Below are 17,698 nucleotides of genomic sequence, written 5' to 3'. Positions count from 1 at the left end.
ATTGTTGATTCGAATAGCAATCATTTAATCCCATAATGCACCAAAGTAATGTGTACAACTGATGTAAACTCAACAGCTACAGAATACCCATAATGCACTGTGAGAGTTGCGTGGTGAATGAATTCCCATTTCTTGCCAGAAGATGGCTTCTGAATCGTCCATCCATCCAATTTCCAAACCACTGGTCCAATGTGGGTACAGGGTAATATCATACATTTCAGCACACTTAGTGTTTGAATTTACTTATTTTCATTCACTCCTTCAACTGGACTATATTAGTAGACTAATGTAGAGAATAGTGAATGAGGGTAGGGGGTGATTTTGAACACAGCAATGATGTTTACAGACAGGTGTGTTGGACCCGAGTTGGAACTGAACACTGCAGGAAGGTACAGTAGATCTCCAGGAACAGGTTTGGGCACCTTTGTTTTGAATTCTGTGCGTGCAAAGTCTTAAAAGCGTGATCGTGAATACATTTTGCCAGTGTTATATTTACTGAGAGCTATATAGTTCTTCCTTATTTCATGAGAAAGTAAACACAACCAAAATGTACTTAACTGCTCAAATGAAAATGACTGCTGTCTACACTGAGCATACACCCTTTATACAGACATGAGAAAAATACAAAACATTAATGGGGGGTGTTGATTATTCAGATAAGACTTGTTTGGTTGGGAGGGACTTAATTCAACAATAAATAGAGCATTTCTGAGCACAATATTATTCAACTAGACCCCTCTTCACAGACTGCTGGTGTGTATTAATATTCATATCTATGTATAATAGCACATTTTGGGTTTGAGATTTTTTTGACAGGACATAATATTCCTCATATGAATAATATATTGGGTAAAAGTATAGCATTTGTCTATAAACAAATATTAATAATGCCATTTATTTATTATATAATGTATTATTTGGTTTAAAGTCAGATAACTGCTGAATTGTGAAGGTCTTCTGTGAGGTTGATACATTGAATTCCAGGTGAGTTGAATGTTTATGTACTCTCTACACCAGGGTAACATTATAAATGGAATGGGGGGAAATTAATTTATTGAATACAGTTTTATTTTTTAATTAATTTGGTATGTAACTTGTTAAATTTGCAGAACTCTTGGCACAAAACCAATCACACTTGTAACACAGCTCTTTGTTAAAAAGACTACAGTAGCTGTGCTAGCAGTGTAAATGTTACAATCATACGATGATGAAATGATGAAAATTACAATTACTTATTGCACAATGAGTTTCATTAGGTGGCAATTGTTCAATCTATCAAATGGACTGAATGTAGTCAGTTAAACTATATCACTAAATTGACTATTGAATAAATTTAATATTTTGAATAAAATAAATTTAATACAACATGTACTATTATTAGTACAAAACACTGCTTTGACATAAAGAAGGCCTTAGTAGTGAAGAATCTGTTAGTGGTGTTTCTTTGAGAGCATGAAATGCAATAGAGGTTTTACTAATAAAACTAAACTTTTGTTTGGACAATTCATTCAGGGTGTAAAGATTTAGTCTAGAAGTGTTTTGTTGTGCTCACTGCAATCCAATAATGTCAAAAGAACATTCAACAAGAATCAGTTGTATTGACAATTTGCTAACATTTAAGATTTTAAAAAAACGGCAAAATATTGCTAAATAGAATGAACCCTCATCCTCTTCTCGCAAATTGTAACAAATCCTTCCGTTGCAAGTCAAAATGACCCAAAGCCCTAAAATGATACTTTTTTTTTTTTTTTTTTGGGTACAGAAAGCTTCTCATGTTGTTTTGATAATATATTTTTCAATGCAGTTTTTATGGAGATTTTATTTATTTATTTTTATTTATGTTTAAATGACTAGATTTTATCAATAAATAATAATTTAAGCACATTCTTTCAACTTAAATTCAAAATAGCTCACCATTTTCATGCATAACCCTCTAAATTCAGCTCAAAATATCTCACATTGGGTGTCTCTGCTGACCTCTTGTAAAAAAAAAAAATAATATAACATGACATTTCATGACGTTCAACTAGACGGCCTTATAGCTCTATATGGAGCAAATGAGCTCAGTTCATTCAGTTTTTTCCTTCAGCATGCATTAAGGCCTAATCCTGGCTTAGCCTAAGCCCTGCCTGTGAAACCGGGTCTAAGTGATGAAAGAAAAGTAAGTGAGACAAGAGTTGTCAGATGACTTGCATGATGCTATTCGGTCTTAACCTCCGTCTTAACCCATTTTACCGTAACCTAATTCTTTGTTTGTTTCTTTGAAGCGTTTGTCCACCCCCTAGGAAGAGTTCCAACCAATTAGACTGTCTTTAGTTCGTGGCGTGACTATTTCCCCTCCACGTACATAAATCACAGTTATTGTCACATGGTCTCTTAACTTTCCCGCTCTAGCAGAGTAAAATTTAGACATGATTTCTATAATAAGAGTACAATAAATTTTACACAGATTTGATTCATACAAACATTGAATAAATGAGAAATCATTCAGACACATAGTAAACAAAGCACACCTCCCATCAACCATTCAAAAGTTAACAATTGCATGAATTATGTGTGATCTAAGCATAATAATCCCATATATAGGTTGTAGACATGATATAGAATTATGCAGTTGAACAATGTTTGATTATAAGTCCTTCCAGCATTGTTTAAGAGGTCTGTTTAAAACTCATGGCTTTCCTCGTGAGACTCAAGATGTGTCATCACTTCTACCATTAGTTTTGTTAAACTTGACATCTTAAGTGTTCATTCTCTAGTTGGGATCATTTTTTTAGAAGCGTGCATGGTCTTAATCTCTGTTTAGCTGGACTGGCTGACACCAAAATGATGAGAACTTCTGATTTAGGGTCCTGAGTGTTGATTTGGAATTTGACTCTTTTTTCACAGTTTGAAGGAGTTATTTATGTCTGATTAGCTTTCAGTTCCTACACACGTGTCATAGCTGCGCTTTGTACAACATTCAGAGAAGTCACAATGAACTCAAAGCGTCACAAAATTTATCCCTTTTCACGATTAAGTCAAGCAGTGTAAGTTGCCTTGATATGTTTTATTCATATTGTGTTGCACAATGATGAATAATTTTCTAAATATTTAAAATCTGCTTATTTCTCTTGATGTATAATTAGCAAGCTTTGATGGCAGTTAAAATATCAGCTTTTCGTAACACTATTGTAAACAATATTCACCTCTAAAGACTATTTATTTCTATACAAAAAATAAAATAAATATATAAAATAAATAAATAAATAAAAATATTATTTCTGATGATTTTAATTAATATACAAGTATGCAAGTTAAAAATTATATAAGTTTAAAATAAAGCAAACCCAGCAAAGGCATTTAAAAGCCAAAGAACAGAGGCAGGTTAGTCACATTACACTAACTTTACTGTAAATCATGGGGTTCTTCTATCATTACAATAGCAATATATATGTTTCATTGTTTAAATGAGGATGAGAAATTGAAAATTATACCTTCATACTGTATGCTGAGGTGAGGTGATGTGTTGTTGTGTCTTATATCAGGATGGCGATACGTGTGATTGTGTTTCTAACACTTACTGGGCTGTGCGTCGCTGATTTCAAAGGTACGTTTAGAATAATACAAGTAAAAATGCCTTGATTTAAAAATCTGTAACCATTGTGTATCATTACATATCAATCAGATTAATTTATTAAAATTATAGGCTGAAAAATGGTAATTGAAAACTTGTTATTTATTCATTCATATTTATTTGTATTGCTTTGAACCTGTCTTATCCTTTTTCATATATTTCATATCATATTGAACAGGGAATCTTGCTCTTAATGCCAAGGCTGTGCAGTCCTCCCTAGGCCACCCACTGGGAGATGCTCAACATGCAGTAGATGGAAAGAGAGACTCTGATTATTTTAAGGGCTCATGCACTCACACTAAAACTGAGTTTAATCCATGGTGGAGAGTTGACCTTGAAAATATCTACAGTGTATACAGCGTTGCCATCACTAATCGTGGAGACTGTTGCAAAGAGCGGCTTAAAGGAGCTCAGATTCGTATTGGTAACAGTCTGGACAACAACGGAAACAACAATGCGCTGTAAGAAATGTTTCAATTGTTCAGTCATCTTCCCATGTTTATGATGTTCAATCTGGTTTAATAAACCAGGAGGCAAAATTTAACCTCCTCCACAAACCAACCACTCAGAGAGCCACAGCTATGGAGATGTACTTTACTTGAAAATATTTTATCCAGACTTTTGTTGACAAGTTTAGACCACTGTTTCTTGTAACAATGCAAAATAAAACACAAACAATAATTTGTATTGTGAAAAGTGCTGTACAAACCATTTGATTTCAATAGTTTTTATCGAATTAACTAATTATTTTTTAGTAATTGAATTTGTTAGAAGTGCATTGTGTTGCTAGGCCTCTGGTTTTCATTTTAACACTGTTCTTTATGTATTTGCAGGGCTGCAACTGTTCTCACTGTTCTTGATGGCACAGGAACATTTTCATTTGAGCCTGTTAATGGCCAATATGTCAACATTTATTTACCTGGGAATGATGAAGTCCTTACTCTGTGTGAAGTCGAGGTGTTTGCAGGTAAGGGACAGAGAGAGAAGAAAACTGTGTCATATAATTTGTTTACGTACTTATTAATGTGTGTTTAACTGTTATTATTTTATTTACAGAAAAGTACACACCAACCTACATTTGTGTTCCAAGTGAGTGTTCTTCATTACTTGTAATGTTGTTGACAGTGTAACATTGTGGCAAGCAGGACGGGCCCGAGAGTCGTGGGAGCGGAGACTCCTGCGTGCCGCACCAGCCTTGATTCTCACGGTGGAGCTCTGAAGGTTAAAAGTGATGACAGAGAAGGACAAGAGAGGACTGGGCACTCATGTCACTGGCCTTGCTACATTCCCACGGCTCTCGGTCCTGTTCTGCTTGCCACACATATTTGTAATATTAAAATCAACGGCATACGAAGGTGTGGCAAAGGGACACAGTGTCCCATTCCCTTCTCAGAGAACAAGGGTTACAGACGTAATCCGAGACATTCCCTTTTGAGGGAACTCGTGCTGCGATGTATGACAATACTTTGGGGAATGCAATGCCTACTGCATCATCCTAAGTAATGCCTGTCCTAGTGTTAAACTGTCCAGGTGTAGAAGGAAGGTGCATGCTATAAAACCTCATGAACTGCATTACATATCTCCTGCAGTGAGACCCCCGAGAGCAGGGCTTTAGAAGTTTCCATGCTTCTAGTAGAATAAGCCCTTACTGCTTTAGGTGAAAGCATACCGGGCTCCTGGTAGGCCAAAGAAATCTCCTCAACGATCCAGTTGCTGATTGTTTGCTTGGAGGGTTGGGATCCTTTCCTGGGCAACCCAAATCATACTAACAATTGATCTGAATTTCTTCAGCGAGAAGACCTCTGAACATATAACTCTAAGGCCCAAACAGGGCAGAGTAAATTAAGTCTCTCTTGTTCCGCTGATAATGTGCGGTGGAGGACTGAAGGATTGTAGACTAAGCCATATTATAAGGCACTTTAGGCACATAGCATGGTCTAGGATGCAAGGTAACTTTCACCTTCCCAGGAGAAAATTCCAAGCAGGGAGGGGAAATAGAAAGAGCTTGAAGGTCCTTAACCCTCTTGAGGGATGTAATGGCAAGCAAAAAATCTATCTTAAGCATGAGATACTTCTCAGAAGCTGACTCAAATGGTTCAAAGTGGGCCAGGGATAACCCCTCAAGAGCCATAGCCAGATCCCAGACATGAGTGTGAGGTGTGAGTTGCAGGCCTCATCCTCCATGCTCCACGGAGGAACCGTATGACCAACTTTTGCCTCCCCAGAGGTCTGTCACTTAACGGAGCGCGGAAAGCCACAATTGCTGCCGCATACATCTTAAGCATGGGTGGGGTAAGACCAGCAGAAAAGCAATTTTGGAGGGACTCAAGCACTGAAGCCACTGGGCAGTTAACTATGTCCAACCCACACTCTCTACACCAAGAGGTGAAAACATTCCACTTCAGGCCATACAGTTTTCTTGTGGATGAAGCTTTAGAGTTAAGTTTAGTCTCGACCACTTCGGCTGAGAGACAAGCTTCTAGGTATTGAGCCCCTTAATGGGTCAGACCTACAGTTTCCATAGCTCTGGTCGGGGGTGATATATTGTGCACCCGACCTGTTCCCTTAAAAGGTCAGCCTGGTATGCCTGCATGATGGCCATTGTGTGCAGACACCAGCCAGCCCAACCAACCACCATATATGCTTTACCCACCGAAGTAGATGTAGTGCAGCAGGGTTTGGTGGGAAGCATCTGGTGAAAGATACCTGGCCAAAGTCTCTTAAACCCACGGCATCATCCCATAACCATTCCCCTTAGCTCCCTGTATTCCACTATACTCATTAACAATAGAGCTAGACATATTTGAGGACAATGGTAAAAATGGTAAGCCCCGGCGTGGAGGTTGTGCTCTTGTTTGCAAGATGCGCTTATCCAGCGTACTTTTCTTAAAGGGTTAGTTCACCCAAAAATTCTGTCATTTATTACTCACCCTCGTGCCGTTCCACACCCATAAGACCTTCGTTAATCTTCGGAACACAAATTAAGATATTTTAGTTGAAATCTGATGGCTCCGTGAGGCCTCCATAGGGAGCAATGACATTTCCTCTGTCAAGATCCATAAAGGTACTGAAAACACATCTAAATCAGTTAATGTGAGTACAGTGGTTCAATATTAACACTCTGGAGTCTGAGGTATCACCAGCGATACCACCTCATTTTTTATCTTACCAGTGTGAAAGAGACTCAAAATACTCTGTCAGTGTTGCACATACAATTAAGAGTTATACACCATTTTAATCTGTTGAATATCTTCTTTTATTTGTGTACACTCAGAGTAAAAATAAAATGTTGTGCTTTTTGTAAAATAAAGAAAACTAACATGATGCGTGATCTCTCGTCTCCCTCGGAACGAACTCCAATCTGAATACTAATCACAAAAAAATAGTTCTCATTGAGATGTCAAAAGTCAAATCAAAAACAAAACTGTTTATGTAACTGTGAAAAGAGACACGTCAGAACTTAGTCATTATCCACTAATACTAATCACAAAAAATTAGACTTATGTCTAAAGAAACATTGAGATGTCAGGTTTTAAATCGTGTAAGTCAAATCAAAAACTGAATAAATATTAAATATTCTGTTTATTCTTTTAAGCTGAAAGCCTATATGAAATGCCATAGAGGTAACATAATTGTTCAGACACTTTGCATCACAGAAATACATTATATTTTAAAGAATATTGTGTATTCTTATTGTGTTCCTGAGTTATTCCATGTCAAATTAAAAAAAGAAAAATTATTTTAAAAAATATATATATTTTTTTGTATTTATCAGCTGTTTCTCAGCAAGAAAATGTCCAAATGTAATTTATATTTTCTTAAAATCTTTCTTAAAATTTGACTCTCCTTGCTACAGTTTTGGAGTTATGAGTCTTTACTTTTGTGTGTGTCGCTCAGAAAAAAAAAAAAAAAAAAAAAAAAAAAAAAAAAAACACCTCTAAAAAAGCCTTCAGGTCTTAAAGGGTTCATTCAAATAAATACTTTAAAATAATTTGAGCTTCAGGCTGGTTTAATAACATTTATATATAAAAAATGTCTTTGGTCAAATTAAGCTGTAAAATAAATAGTTTATCCCTTTAAATGCAATGGATTTTGAAAGATATCAACAACAAAAAAAGGGGAAAAAAAAAAACTTTAAAAGCGATTTTCTCAGGTTTTAAATTGGAAAAAGAGGGCAGACGACCATAATTCAAATGGGTATATCTTTAAAACCATTCAGGGTATGACTTTGACTAGGATATCATTTTAAAGCTTATTGTCTCACCTTTCCATTGATACCAAAATCTCAATTTTGAAATTTGGGTCACTGACTCATTTTGCTGGATCAGGTCACATATGTTTATGTCAATTTTCTATACAGAGGAGTAATATTTATTCTATATTTAGTGTCATCACTATGAGCGCTGGATACTGTGTTTTCAATTCATACTTGCAGCCGGAGGGCACTCTGCCCCTTTAGTCCACAAATGTCTCCTAAAGAAGAACAGGCAATCCAGGAACTAACCGAACTAACAGAGGCTTCCAGAGATTGCTAACTATGGCTAATCAAAACACTTTTGAAGACAATAAATACACGATTGAGATGATGTATGCATGTATTGCCTGAATAGCGCTCCCTCCATGGGTGTGGCCGCATTAGTGGATAAATGAGCTGAATCACAGACTTCTGACATGGCTCTCTTTTCATACAGATTACATAAACAGACAATATTTGTTTTCGATTTGACTTACACAATTTAAAACCTGACATCTCAACGTTTCTTTAGACATAAATGTATTTTTTTTGTCATTAGTACTCACTAAGTTACAGTTCATTTTCTGAGAACTATCAGATTGGAGTTCGTTCTGAGGGAGACGAGAGATCACGCATCATGTTAGTTTTCTTTATTTTACAAAAAGCACAACATTTTGTTTTTACTCTGAGTGTACACAAATAAAAGAAGATATTCAACAGATTAAAATGGTGTATAACTCTTAATTGTATGTGCAACATTGACAGAGTATTTTGAGTCTCTTTCACACTGGTAAGATAAAAACCGAGGTGGTATAGCCGGCAATACCTCAGACCTCAGAGTGTTAATATTATAAAGTGACGAGAATATTTTTGGTGCACCAAAAAACAAAATAATGACTTATTTAGTGATGGCCTATTTCAAAACACTGCTTCAGGAAGCATCGGATCATAAATGAATCAGTGTCGAATCTGCTGTTCAGAGCACCAACGTCACATGATTTCAGCCGTTTGGCAGTTTGACCCATGATCCGAATAATGATTCGATACACTGATTAATTTATGATTTGATGAATCAGTCATTATTTTGTTTTTTTGGCGCACCAAAATATTCTTGTCGCTTTATAATATTACTATTGAACCTCTGTACTAACATGAACTGATTTAAATATGTTTTTAGTACATTAATGGATCTTTAGAGAGGAAATGTCATTGCTCCCTATGGAGGCCTCACTGAGTCATCAGATTTGAACTAAAATATCTTAATTTGTGTTCTGAGGATCAACCAAGGTCTTACGGGTGTGGAACGGCATGAGGGTAAGTAATAAATGACAGAATTTTCATTTTTTGGGTGAACTAACCCTTTAAGCACGTTCCCCAAAGTGTCTTGATACGACGCAGCGCGAATTCCCTTAAAACGGAACATTTAAGGAATAATGTACATGTCATGAACATATATATATATATATATATATATATATATATATATATATATATATATATATATATATATATATATATATATATATATATATATATATATATATATATAAAAAAACTCTGTTTATGTTAAACAGAAAATCTTGCTCTTGGAGCCACAGCTGTCCAGTCTTCCACATTCGATGGATTAACAGCTGCTCAAAATGCTGTCGATGGCAACAGGAATCCAAATTACATTAGTAGATCATGCAGTCATACTAAAGCGGACAAGGACCCCTGGTGGAGAGTTGACTTATTGGAAGTCTACATGGTAACCAGGGTTAGCATCACTAATCGAGGAGATTGTTGTGCAGAGAGAATAAATGGTGCTCAGATCCGTATCGGCAACAGCCTGGAAAATAATGGCAACAATAATGAGCTGTAAGTATTGTTTCTCTCTTAATACTTACAAAATTGGTTAGAAAATGAGTAAATAAGATAAAATTACTTATTACTTAATAAATACTTTTAATACAAACTTGCTTTTGACATTGACAGTATATTTATTATGCTTCATGCCATTATGATACACCCCTCTCTATTTCACTGTTACTGTGTTTCTTCACAGGGCTACAACTGTTGTGTCCATCCCATCTGGCGACACAAAAACATTTGAGTTTCAGCCTGTTAAGGGACGATATGTCAACATTTTTATACCTGGGCGCAATGAATATCTCACACTGTGTGAGGTTGAGGTGTTTGCAGATGAGAAATAAAAGGAGAGAGACATGGTGTGTAGACATTTTGTTCTATTTGTACCGTTTATACTATGTGTAGGTTTGCTTAATGATTTTTTTTTTCTGTTTTCATTGCCAGATTAAGTGGAATGAGATGATGTTACACCACAGTCCACTGATCCTATAAGCAAAATACCAAACTAATGTTTTCTGAGCAATACTATTTTTGGAACTTTTATCCTTAAGAGCCGTTTCAGTAAAGGTTTGAAATGATTTTTAAAATGCACCTGTTTCTCAACCCTAGTTTGATCCATAGGTTGTGTATTTACCCATGTTTGTTTATCTTTGCTTTCTACATTAATAAATTAGTACAGCATTGCATGTTGTATTTCATGTTTCTAGATCAAAAAGGCTCATTTGGATATTTACAATGAGGAGGTGGTTTAGTGCTACATAGCTACCCATCCAGAGTTGAGGAGCTGGTAACAAAGTAAAGAAGAATTAATTTGTTTTCGAGAAAAAAAAAAAAAAAAAAAAAAAAAAAAAAAAAAAGAGAGAAAATGTAAATCATAGAGAGAACAAGGATATCCAACTTTCTGTCCCAGAATCAACACAGAATGTGTTTTACGTGTCTTATTCTGACTATTGAATATTTTAGAATTTGTACTTGCCTGCAAGTTTGTCTCTGTAGTATTCAAAGACACAAAGTGATAAAAAAGTGCAGATCAGTGTTATTTATTTTAATATAAATAATACAAAATTAAAATAAAAATGAAAATTATTATTTTATTAAAAAAAATAATTGCATCTAGACAGTTTGAAAAAAAAAAAAAAAAAAAAAAAACTGTAATTCTGTAATTGAGACATTTTGAAACGTCCATACTATTCCTGCAAAACACGTGACAATGCAAACATCCTGATCACAAGATCAAACACTAAGTATTTGAACACATGATGAGAATCTCCTGCACAAGCAAGTTCTGTTCACAAGAAAAAAGTAATGAATAAACTGAAATGTTCATCTTGAATGCACTTCAAACGCATCTGTGAAATGTGCAAATATAATTGAAATAATCTTTTATTTTGATATGAGAAGACACAACTGCCACTGAATCAATTTACTCAACCATAATATGAGTGAATGCATTCTGAACCAATACTTCAAGTCTTCCTCGGTTGAAAAAGGATTTATAAATAAATATGGATTTATAAATAATTATAATTTGTATACATGGAAAGTTATCAATGAAACACTTTACAGAGCATAAGACAGATGTTTTACCTCCATAAAAACTAATCATTAATCAACATACAGGTGAGTGAAAGCACTGTCTCATCACCTTATAATTGAAATGAGAAATACTCAAATAAAACTCAAATAAATGAAAGAAAATCTCCCATATTTCCAGAAGAGAACAGCAGTAAAAGAAAGTGTATGTCTTAGTTTATCTGAAATATTCTGATACCTGATTACATTCCAATAAATGTATGTCAAGTCACCTTTATTTGTATAGTGCTTTTAACAATACAGTTTGTTTCAAAGCACCTTAACCCTCTGGAGTCTGAGGCTGATTTGGGGCCCTGGAGAAGTTTTGACATGCCCTGACATTTGTGCTTTTTTCAGTTGTTCATAAACATATTAATGGAAAAGGTCTCATTACACTGTATTCAGCACGAACTAGGCTACCATAATATGTGAGCAACATGTATGTATTTTTGAAGGAATAACGTTTATGCCTGGTTATTGAAGAAACAAAAAACTTAAGTCACTGAAATAAGGCCAAAAAACAAATATTAAATATGCATTCTATTATTGGGTAGTGGAGGTTGTAGTCTAGAATTTTTGCTTCAAAATCATGTAAAAAGTATCCTGCCTACTCGTTCATATAAAACAATATATTGGTTTAAATTTTGTAAGACACTTTTTGTCAAGAAACACAGTATGCATGGAGGCGTAAATCTTCATGAATAATGTTGTGATTCACAGCTGAGAAGACAAAGACCCGCATAATGAGCCGCACAGGAACACGTTAATATAATGTCCAATCTTGACAAAAAAACATTTTTTTGTGATCTCATGCATGCACATATTATTGCACATCATGTGAAGAAAATTTTGTATAGGCCTATTATATTTTAAATTACAATACCAGTCATAAGACTGGACGCATTACTATTATAATGTTTTTAAAAGAAGAGTCAAAACAAATAATGTTTTTTTTTTTATTATTTTAATATACTTTAAAATATAATGTATATCTGTGATGCAAAGCATCTGAACATTCATGTTACCTCTATGGCATTTCATAAAGGCTTTTAGCTTAACTCTCTGGAGTTGGCTAACGTGCTGGCGCGTTTTGCAGGATTTTTTTCACATTGCAGCAAAACAGATTTAAAATACTCCGTCATTTCTTGTCAGAGACATAAGTAATATATCAATTGAAAATATAGAAATGTCTTCTTTTATTTGTGTACACAGAGTAAAAACACAATGTTGTGCTTTTTGTAAAATAAAGAAAACTAACATGATGCGTGATCTCTCGTCTCCCTCTGAACGAAGTCCAATCTGATAGTTCTCAGAAAATGAACTGTAACTTATGAATACTAATGACAAAAAAAATGACATGTCTAAAGAAACGTTGAAATGTCAGGTTTTAAATCGTGCAAGTCAAATCGAAAACAAACATTCTGTGTTTATGTAATCTGTATGAAAAGAGAGCCATGTCAGAAGTACTTGTATGCATTGTCTCAATCGTGTATGTATTGTCTTGAAAAGTGTTTATCTGGATGTTAAAGCCATGGTTAGCAATCTCTAGAAGACATGCCGTTAGTTCCTGGTTCCTGTTCTTCTTTATATGAATTTGTGGCCTAAAGGTGTACAGAGCTCCCTCCGGATGCAAGTATGAATTGAAAACACAGAATCCAGCACTCATAGTGATGACAAATATTGAATAAATATTACTCCTCTGTATAGAAAATTGACATAAACATATGAGAATCCATCAATATTTCTCCAAATGTGCATGCTTTTAAGCTAAAAGCCTATATGAAATGCCATAGAGGTAACATAATTGTTCAGACACTTTGCATCACAGAAATACATTATATTTTAAAGAATATAATAGAATACCATCATTTTAAATTGTAATAATATTTCACAGTATTGCTGTGTTTGATGAGCTGAGACATGATTACAGAGGGTTTTTCAAAGCCTACCTGACTGAAAGGCCTCATTAATATGCAAGTCATTTCAGCTCATTATGTGATTCTTTTGTCTTCTCAGGTGTAAATGACCCATTATTCATGATGATTCACGCCTCCACGCATACTGCGTTTCTTGACAAAAAGTGTCTTACAAAAACTAAATCAATATATTGTTATAAATGAAAGAGTAGTCAGCATATTTTTTATATAATTCTGAAACAAAAACTCTAGTCTACAACCTCCAATACCCAGAAGTCTTGTGAACACATAATTAATATACTTTTTTTGGCCTTATTTCAGTGACTTAAGTTTTTTGTTTTTTCAATAACCACGCATAAACATTATTCCTTCAAAAATACAAACATGTACATACATGTTCCTCACATATTATGGTAGCCTAGTTTGTGCTGAATACAGTGTAATGACACTTGTGTCATTAATATGTTTATGAACAACTGAAAAAAGCACAAATGTCAGGGCATATCAAAACTTCTCCAGGCCCCAAATCAGGGGGTTAAAAGCATCCACATTTGGAGAAATAGTGATGGATTCTCATATGTTTATGTCAATTTTCTATACAGAGGAGTAATATTTATTCAATATTTATTGTCATCACTTTGAGCGCTGGATACTGTGTTTTCAATTCATACTTCAATTCAGCTGGGGGCACTCTGTGCACATTTAGTCCACAAATTACTCTAATGAAGAACAGGCATACCATGTGACATTCCAGGAACTAACAGAGGCTTCCAGAGATCGCTATTACCATGGCTATAACATGCAGATAGACACTTTTGAAGATAATAAATCCACGATTGCGATGATGTATGCATGTATTGCCTCAGAATTTGTGTCTGAATAGCGCTCGCTCTGTGGGCGTGGCCGAATTAGTGGATAATGAGCTGACTCACTGACATGTGTCTCTTTTCATGTGTCAGATTACATAAACAGAATTTTTGTTTTCAATTTGACTTACACGATTCCAAACCTGACATTTCAACATTTCTTTAGACATAAGTCTTATTTTTGTGTCATTAGTACTCACTAAGTTACAGTTCATTTTCGGAGAACTATCAGATTGTACTTCGTTCAGAGGGAGAAGACAGATCACGCATCGTGTTAGTTTTCTTTATTTTGCAAAAAGCACAACAGTTTGTTTTTATTCTGAGTGTACACATATAAAAGGAGATATTCAACAGATTAAAATGGTGTATAACTCTTAATTGTATGTGCAACATTGACTGAGTATTTTGAGTCTCTTTCACACTGGTAAGAAAAAAACTGCGGTGGTATTCTCTGTTCACAGCAAATCCGATGCCCGTCCCATCAAACGCTGTCACCTCGGAACCACCCCCAGTGGCTCACAACACTCGAGCACAGATCCTGACAGGTGCAGACGTAGACCTTGCAAACCTACTCTCACAGCTTCCAGTAGGTGATTCTAACTGGGATTTTTCTGTCATGTTAAAAAAATCAAAACATACATACATCACGTTTACTTTCCGAATTTACCATTGCTTTCAGCTGTTTCACAAAAATAATTTGTTCAGCCTTCCCTCATAGGTTGCGCAAACTGAACGAATATCTAACTCTCATGGCTGAGCTTGTGTTGTCCTATGGGGGAGGGCATTTCTATACTTACCACAAGCTTTTCTCTGCTAAGTGCACTGTCAGGGTTGCCCAGTGGAACCTGTGCCCCTACTGGGGTGCCCTCGACCCCGACTTACACAGCAGAGTATTCCTAAGCTGCAAGAATATTTCATGTACTGTTTGTAGGTCAGTAGCACATTCTACCATCGCATGCCCACAAATGAACCCCTCCATTCCCCCCTGCCCAGACACAGCCTCTGTTAAATCAACCAGCTACGTACCAAGACTAGCAACCCAAATCCATCCTGACTTCAGATGCAGAGCATCTTCCTCTGCTGACAACAGACAGCCTTGTAATAACTTTAATATATTTATATATATGATGATGATATCTCGGCCCTCAGCTGAGATGGCTGCCATGCCTGAGCCCTCAGCCGAGCTGCCCTCAGAGGTTGCAGTGTTAGCCATTATGACCTCAGCCATTTGGTGTGTGTGGGCTGTGCACACATCAGCTTCCAGTCTCTGAGCCCGCTCCAGTCCAAGAATTGACGCCAGAGCCCACTCCAGCCCATGAGTCTGCTCCAGCCCATGCATCCACTCCAGAGCCCGCTCCAGTCCATGAATCTGCTCCTGAGCCTGCTTCAATCTATGAGTCCACTTCTGAGTCCACTTCTGAGTCCACCTCTGTCCATGAGTCCATTCCAGAATTTGCCCCAGTCCCAGAACCCAGCCTCGTGGCCTAATAGTTTCCTGTCTGCCTTGACATGACCACGGAGGTTGTCCCTGAGTTTCCTGTCTGCCTTGACACGACCACAGAGGTCGTCCCCGAGTTTCCTGTCTGCCTTGACACGACCACAGAGATCGTCCCTGAGTTTCTTGTCTGCCTTGACAAGACCACGGAGGTCGTTCCCGAGTTTCCTGTCTGTCCGGAGACGAAAATGGAGGTGGTCTCTGAGTTTCCTGTCTGCCTCGACATGACCGCAGAGGTTGTTATCTGCCCGCCGCAACATGACCAGAGTTCCAGTCAGAGCTCTGGAGGGCTTTTCTGAGTTCCTACCTGTATTGTCATGGCCCTAGTGGCCAATGCTAACCTCTCTGTACTTCATGTTACAGTTTCTCCTGTTCAGCCATGTTGGTTCCCAGTGTTACCAGATCTGCTGTTGTGGTCGTCTGCTGTTGTGGTCGTCCACACACAATCGTGGACACACTCTGGATTTAATTATTAGTAAGGGTCTAAACATTTCATCCAGTGTCATTAAGGATGTAGCGCTATCTGATCATTTCTGCAATTTCTTTAATATATTGATCTCTCCGACTGTTCGCATGTGGCAAAAGACAAAACTTGAAATCCATTATAACATCTATAAAGATATCCTTCATGCTTTCAATGTGGAACTAGGCAAAGCTAGACAGACCTTCTTCTCAAATATTATAAAGAGAAACTTAAACAACACCCGCACTCTTTTTGCTACTGTAGAGAGACTAACAAACCCCCTGAGTCCGAGTCCCAGTGAAATGCTCTCAGACAGCAAATGTTGTGAGTTTGCTTCTTTCTTCTCTGAGAAAATTAATAATATCAAAATTCTGGGATATTCTTGCTCCAATGTTCCTTCGTATGATCAATCATTCATTCTCCCAATCGAAACTACCCCGACACTGTACAATGCTAACATAGTATTAATACCTAAGCCCGGATGGGATAAAATTAAGATGTCATCATACCGTCCAATCTCCTTAATTCCAATAGAAGCAAAAATTATTAGTAAGGTCTTAGCTAATAGGTTGCACAACTATATATTTGTTCTATCATAAATCAAGATCAGACCGGATTTATGCCAAATCGGCACATACATTCAAACTTAAGACGCCTTTATAATATAATATATGCGAAACATACAACAAAAGCATGCTTGATCTCTTTAGATGCTCAACGTGCATTTGATCAAATCGAATGGCCGTATATGTTTGCAACTCTAAAAAGATTTGGATTTGGGGCCAAATTCATTCAATGGATTAATATTTTATATGCTAAACCAAAAGCTTCAGTCCTTACAAACTTGACTATCAGCCTCATTTTCACTATACAGAGGAACACGTCAAGGCTGTCCTCTCTCCCCCCACTTATTTGCACTAGCGATGGAACCCTTGGCCGAATGTGTTAGACAGAATGTTGAAATTTCCCCTATTTTAATTAATGATAGACCCCAATACATATCTTTATATGCAGATGATGTACTTTTATATATAGCAAAGCCAGAAATGTCTATTTCACCTCTTTTGAAACTTTTAGAATCATTTAATAAATTGTCAGGCTTTACAATAAACTGGGACAAAAGTGAGCTAATGCCACTAACCGAGGACATTGACACAAATTTTCTAAGCTCTGTTCCATTTAAAATAGCTCATAATTCATTCAAACATTTAGGAATCACAATCACAAGAAAGGCAGACGCACTACTCAAGGCGAATTGGTATATTAAAGTGAACCAGCTAAAAGATAATATAAAATTTTGGAAGACCTTACCTATGTCTATGGCAGGAAAGATCAATGCAATTAAAATGGTAACTCTCCCTCGATTTTTATATTTATTTTTATCCATCCCAGTTCTTATTCCAGTTAAATTATTTGCAAAATTGGAGTCTGTAATTGTTTCATTTATATGGAATTATAAAGCGGTCAGAATATCTAAAAAACATTTATGGAAACCCAAAGTAAAGGGAGGATTTAATCTTCCGTCCTTCAGATTTTACTATTGGGCTGCTAATTTACAGTTCCTTTCCTGGTGGAGACAAACTACAGAGGTTAAAGGGGAGATACCAGAATGGGTTTGGTTAGAAAGAACATCGTGTAGGAAGACCTCTTTAGAAGCTTTGTTGAACAGTCCAATAAAAATTTAATCA

General features: G+C 36.2%; 1 protein-coding gene across 3 annotated transcripts in view; it reads left to right on the top strand.

The window, feature by feature from the left end:
* Positions 1-678: 678 nt before the first annotated feature.
* The window catches only part of LOC125275135, a 75,599-nt gene continuing 58,579 nt past the window's right edge, over positions 679-17,698 (top strand). The window contains exons 1-9 of one of the 3 annotated variants that reach the window (XM_048201832.1): positions 687-753; positions 929-984; positions 3,528-3,589; positions 3,795-4,077; positions 4,450-4,583; positions 4,673-4,705; positions 9,425-9,707; positions 9,895-10,031; positions 10,143-10,381. In XM_048201832.1, the coding sequence (XP_048057789.1) occupies positions 3,529-3,589; positions 3,795-4,077; positions 4,450-4,583; positions 4,673-4,705; positions 9,425-9,707; positions 9,895-10,031; positions 10,143-10,147 (936 nt within the window). In that variant the 5' untranslated portion in view covers positions 687-753; positions 929-984; position 3,528 and the 3' untranslated portion in view covers positions 10,148-10,381. Of the gene's footprint in view, positions 754-928; positions 985-3,527; positions 3,590-3,794; positions 4,078-4,449; positions 4,584-4,672; positions 4,706-9,424; positions 9,708-9,894; positions 10,058-10,142; positions 10,382-17,698 lie in introns of those variants that run through there. The other 2 variants (XM_048201831.1, XM_048201833.1) reach the window with 2 other exon arrangements.

This window comes from Megalobrama amblycephala, linkage group LG9 (assembly GCF_018812025.1).
Source record: "Megalobrama amblycephala isolate DHTTF-2021 linkage group LG9, ASM1881202v1, whole genome shotgun sequence".
NCBI lineage: Eukaryota > Metazoa > Chordata > Actinopteri > Cypriniformes > Xenocyprididae > Megalobrama > Megalobrama amblycephala.
Note: the sequence above shows the minus strand (reverse complement) of the source record. Positions and strands in the feature narration are given on the sequence as shown.